The 5,344-nt window shown below is 50.4% G+C and overlaps 1 protein-coding gene across 1 annotated transcript in view; it reads right to left on the bottom strand.

Moving 5' to 3' along the window:
- The window catches only part of LOC107106922 (olfactory receptor 4Q2-like), a 3,096-nt gene extending 534 nt beyond the window's left edge, over positions 1-2,562 (bottom strand). The window contains exon 1 of the mRNA XM_015407137.1: positions 1,648-2,562. Coding sequence (XP_015262623.1) covers positions 1,648-2,562 — 915 coding nt within the window. The remainder of the gene's footprint in view (positions 1-1,647) is intronic.
- Positions 2,563-5,344: the final 2,782 nt, after the last annotated feature.

The raw sequence follows: 5,344 nt of genomic DNA, 5'->3' as shown, positions 1-5,344 counted from the left end.
TGGCGAGGTGTCTGTGGGTCGTGTTGGGCGGGTGGGGCGGGGGGAGCTTTGCAACTTACCTGGCTGCTTCTTGCTCCGACTGAGGGCTTGTTGCATGTGCCCGCCCCCTGGGCTTTTTACTGCCGGAGCTCCACTCCTGTGCGCTCCTGCAGGAGATGACCCCTGCCTTGAACAACTTGTTGATCTCCAAGGTGCTACTGGACTTGAATCCAGCTCTTTTACGGCAGGCCGACTTTTCATAATTGTTTCATCTGTTACCACAACCTGGGTGTTCTTAATTGGCTATGAGCCAGGATAGCTAAATAGAACCTCCATGTTCGGAGGCAGTCTATTGTTGAATATCAGAGGCAACAACAAGGGACATATTCAGCACCCATGCCTTGCTTGTACAAATTTTGGGGGCATCTGGCTTAGGGTTGCCAGGTCTAGCAGGGGAGTGAAAAGGCTTACCAGGAGCAGCAGGGAGGCCCATCCAACATACAGTGACATGTCTACGTCACTGCCCATGTGACCCGGAAGTGACATCATCACATCCGAGACATTGGGGAGACATTCTGGTTCTTGGGCAAAAACTCCTCGGTAAATTTGGCTTCTACCATAGAGTTTGTCCAAATACCAGAGCATCGCCCTGGCATCCTGGGTGTGATGACGTCCCTTCCAGGTCACGTGGCCAGTGTCGTAGATACATCACTGCACGTCGTATGGATCGCCCTCTTTATCAGGGTACGTTCCCCACCACTGGCTAGCTGATCAGCAACGGGGAGGTGGGGCCTGTCAGCAGGGGACCCCCACCTCCACCGGGGGTGGGGGTGGTCTGACAACCTATTCTGGTTGGCTTCTGAGGGAAGCTGGGTGTGGGACTAGGTAGGTTTGATCCATTGAAGTTTCTTGTCTGAGGGTGGAGGCTCCACCCCCCACACTCACCTGCTTTGCCCAGACACCACTGAGGCAGGCAGTCTGACAAGAAGCTGTGGAGAACAAAGCCAGGACTGGGCCTGGAAATGCATCACCAGCAGCCTCAGGGCCCGACAAGGCTGGCACACGTCTCAGAAGGCAGATGGGACACACAGGGTTGCCAGGTCCAGTTGGGAAATAACCTGGGGACTTTGGGGGTGGAGACTGAGAGGGCGGGGTTTGAGGAGAGGAGAGTGGACTGAATATCATCACGTCGCCACTGAGGTCATTCCCCTCCCCAAAGTCTGCCCTCCCGAGGCTCCACCCCAGAACTTCCTGGAAGTTCCCAAACTGCAGTTTGACAGGAAAGGTGAAGAAGAAAGGTGGGGATGAGCCACTGTTGTTAAATGAGATAGCTGAGGAGGAGAGACTGAGAAATGGTTTGCAAAGCCTATTGCATGTTTAATTGTGCAGAGGGAATCGAGAAGCAATGGTAACCGTCACATAGTAGTTGCGCACTAAGCTGTTGTGCTGTCAGATGAAGGTCTACAGATCCGCTTGTAGGCCCTTCCTTAGGAAACCAGCCTTAACCAAAGTTCAATTGGCTGGCACCTGAGGGAGGACCTTTTCTCCTGCCACCCCCACCTATGAAATACTTTCAGTCAATATCTTTCCACTAAAGCTACAGTTCTCTCAGGAGCAGCTCCTAGTTTTCTATCCACCTCACATTGACAACTTCCTGTCAGAACGCACTTCCTTGCGTCTCAGCTTAGCCATGGCTGACTTCACATCTTTGTTCCGCAAGGTGTAGATTAAGGGGTTCAGCATCGGTGTGATGATGTTGTACAGGAGGGACACCAGTTTGTCCACTGAGAAAGTGGAGAAAGGCCGAGCGTAGATGAAGATGCAGGGCCCAAAGAACAAGGTCACCACTGTGAGGTGGGAGGCGCAGACATTGAGGGCTTTGCGTCTCCCCTCAGGGGAACGGATCCTCACCAGGATGGTAGCATAGGAGATCACCAAAATGATGAAGGAACTGGTGGAGATAAGGCCACTGTTGGAGACCATTAGGAGCTCAATGACGTATGTGTCAGTGCAGGCCAACTTGATGACCGGTGGGACATCACAGAAGAAGTTGTCCACTTCGTTGGGCCCACAGAAGGGCAACCTCATGGTGAGGATCGTCTGGACTGTGGAGTGGATGAAGCCTCCTGTCCAAGAAGCTGCCACCAACCAGCTACAGAGTGTCCGGTTCATGATACTGGGGTAATGCAGAGGCTTACAAATGGCCACATACCTGTCATAGGCCATGACAGTGAGGAGAAACATCTCGGCAGCACCCACAAAATGGAGGAAAAAGAGCTGGGTCATACAGCCATCGAAAGAGATGCTCCTTTTTGTGGCCAAGAAGTCCATCAACATCTTGGGGGCAGTGACGGTGGAATAGCAGAGATCCAGGAAAGAAAGATTACCCAGCAGGAAGTACATGGGCGTACGTAGCCGAGGGTCAGACCCCACTGTCAAGATGATCAGGGTGTTCCCAATTAGGGTGGCAGCATAGACCAGGAGGAAGATAGCAAAGAGGGTGGCTTGGGACTGCCATGTTGGGGAAATGGCAGCCAGGAGAAACTCAGTGACCCTTGTCTGGTTGTCATTCAGAGCTTCCATTTTGCCTGCAGGTGTGAAACAAAAAGATACAGTCGAAGAAATGTAATGGTATCCAATATTCTCTTTTCTTTCCAAGGAAAGGTAGTTATTTCGAATAAATTCCTTTCCCAGAGAGGCAAATATGTGAACCCTTTTTCTGCCAGAATAGGCTGTCCAGATGAGGTTTTTTTTTGAAGAAGGAGAGGAGGAGGAGGAGCAATCTTTTCCCTTCCCCTCCCCACAACAGACACCCTGTGAGGCAGGGGGGGCTGAGAGAGCTCTTGACAGAAACTACTCTTTTTCAAGAACAGCTGTGCCAGAACTATGGCTTGCCCAAGGTCATCCAGCAGGTGCAAGTGGAGGAGAGGGGAATCAAACTCGGTTGTCCCAGATTAGAGTCTGTGCACTTAACCACTACACCAAACAAGAGGAGGAGGAGGAGGAGCAATCTTTTCCCTTCCCCTTCCCACAACAAACACCCTGTGAGGTAGGTGGGGCTGAGAGAGCTCTTTCGAGAACTGCCCTTGAGAGAACAGCTCTGAGAGAACTTGTGACTGACCCAAGGTCACACCAGCAGCTGCATGTGGAGGCATGGGAAATCGAACCTGGTTCTCCCAGATTAGTCTGCACTCCTAACCACTGCACCAAACCGGCACCAAACTGTACACAGGATTTAGTATACTTTAGACTTTAGTATCATTTACTGTACTTGAGCCAAATACAGGATTGTGTAGAGCTAGTCGATTGTAAGTACCCGGGTAGTGCAATGGTTCCAGTTTGGGGCTAGGACTGGGGAAATACAGGTTCAAAACCTAACCTGGTCATGAAGCTCAGTGGGTAACTTGGGGTCAGTCACTCTCAGACTAACCTGCCTCAGAGGGATGTTGGGTTGCCAACCTCCACATGGAGCCTGGCGAACTCCCTGAATTACCGCTGATCTCTTGGAGGAAATGTCCGGTTTGGGGGCAGACTCTATGGAATTATAACCCACTGAGGTTCCTCCCCTCCCCAAACCTCACCCTCCAAAACCTTCTCTCCCAAATCTCCAGGAATTCCCCAACCCTGAGCTGGCAACCCTAACACCAAGAGAGCCACATATGATGCCCTGAGCATTTCAGAGTGAAAGCAAGATTTTTTTAAAAAAAACGTGATAGTAATACATACTCTCCCTGTCCTGGGAAAGTAGATTTGGGCCCCGGTCACATGGCAAAGTTGCCGTTGGAGAGGCACGGATGGTGGGCGGATTATCTGGGCACGATCACACCCCAACATCTGGGAAGTGGAGTGCACCCGTGGCTTACCGCCGACAACGCGCGTTTAAAAACTAGTACCTCCAAGGTACTAGTAAACGTTTGCCACGGGCTGCCTCCAGACGCCTGTGGTGTGATCGCACCGGCGTGCGGCATTCCCCTCCGGTCCCTCGTTTACCCGCCGCACTGAGGGAAGGACCCGTGGTGTGCCGCCGGCGCATCTGATTGCGTAATTGCGGATCAAACTGCGCCGGGGCAATTAGCCACGCCTCCCCCCCCCCGCGATATCCGGCCTGTGTGACCGGAGCCTTGCTCAGCACTGAGTCCGAATTTATTCAGTCGATCTTACTCCCAGGTAGGTGTCAAAGAACTGCAGTCATAGTTCTCTACTATGAAGTCTAAGACACAAGATAGAAGGCATATTGAGAATGGAGAGAATCCCAAACATTTGGAGAGGGAATGGAAGATGGCGAAACAAGAAAACAAGTGAAAATAGAAAGGGGAGAAATTAGACAGAGAGACAGACGGACGGACAGACAGACGGATGGATGGATGGATGGATCCCACTAAGACACAGATGCATGTATCTATGCTGCAGTTCAAGTGAATTCAGCCCAACATGGCTAAGCACATAAGAGTGAGAAGAATGTTCACAGACAGGCAGCGTCAACAACCGATTTTGCACATTGCTCAGTCAGCAGGTAGAGCCTGTAAGGGACCCTGGATAATGCACATAAGCAGGCGATGTCAGCCACAATATATGTACCAGCTGGTCAATGCTCATGTTTTCTATGTGGGAGCCATCCATTGTTATCTGTGTGAAGTACCTAAATGAATGTGGCGGCTGTGAACTTTTAGTGGGCAATGCATAAAAACAGGGCTGTATTTAAAAAAAGAAAGGGATGCTGGAACTCTCAAGACAGAAATGAAGTTTTCAATCTGTATACTGAAAACTCATGAGCTTTTAAGCATTTTAAAAAAGAATTTTGTCAAAGAGGTTCTGGAACTCCATTTCAGCATGTTCCCCCAGGGGAAAAAGCCCTGCATAAAACCATAATTCCACATTTCATAAGAACATAAGAGAAGACAATGTTGGATCAGGCCAATGGCCCATCCAGTCCAACACTCTGCCACACGATGGCCAAAAATATCAAGTGCCACCAGGAGGTCCAGCAGTGGGGCCAGGACATTAGAAGCCCTCCCCCAAGCACCAAGAATACAGAGGATCACTTGTCTCAGACTGAGAGTTCCTATCTATACCTTGTGGCTAAGAGTCACTGATGGACCTCTGCTCCATATGTTTATCCAATTCCCTCTTGAAGCCGTCCATGCTTGTAGCTGCCACTACTTCCTGTGGCAGTGAATTCCATGTGTTAATCACTCTTTGGGTGAAGAAGTACTTCCTTTTATCCGTTCAAACCCGACTGCTCAGCAATTTCATTGAGTGCCCACGAGTTCTTGTATTGTGAGAAAGGGAGAAAAGTACTTCTTTCTCAACCTGCTCTATCCCATGCATAATCTTATAAACCTCGATCATGTCACCCCTCAGCCGT

The sequence above is a fragment of the Gekko japonicus genome, unplaced genomic scaffold (assembly GCF_001447785.1).
Source record: "Gekko japonicus isolate JY-2015 unplaced genomic scaffold, Gekko_japonicus_V1.1 scaffold3481, whole genome shotgun sequence".
In the NCBI taxonomy this organism is placed as follows: Eukaryota; Metazoa; Chordata; class Lepidosauria; order Squamata; family Gekkonidae; genus Gekko; species Gekko japonicus.
The sequence above is the reverse complement of the archived record's forward strand: the minus strand, read 5'-3'. Positions and strand labels throughout refer to the sequence as shown.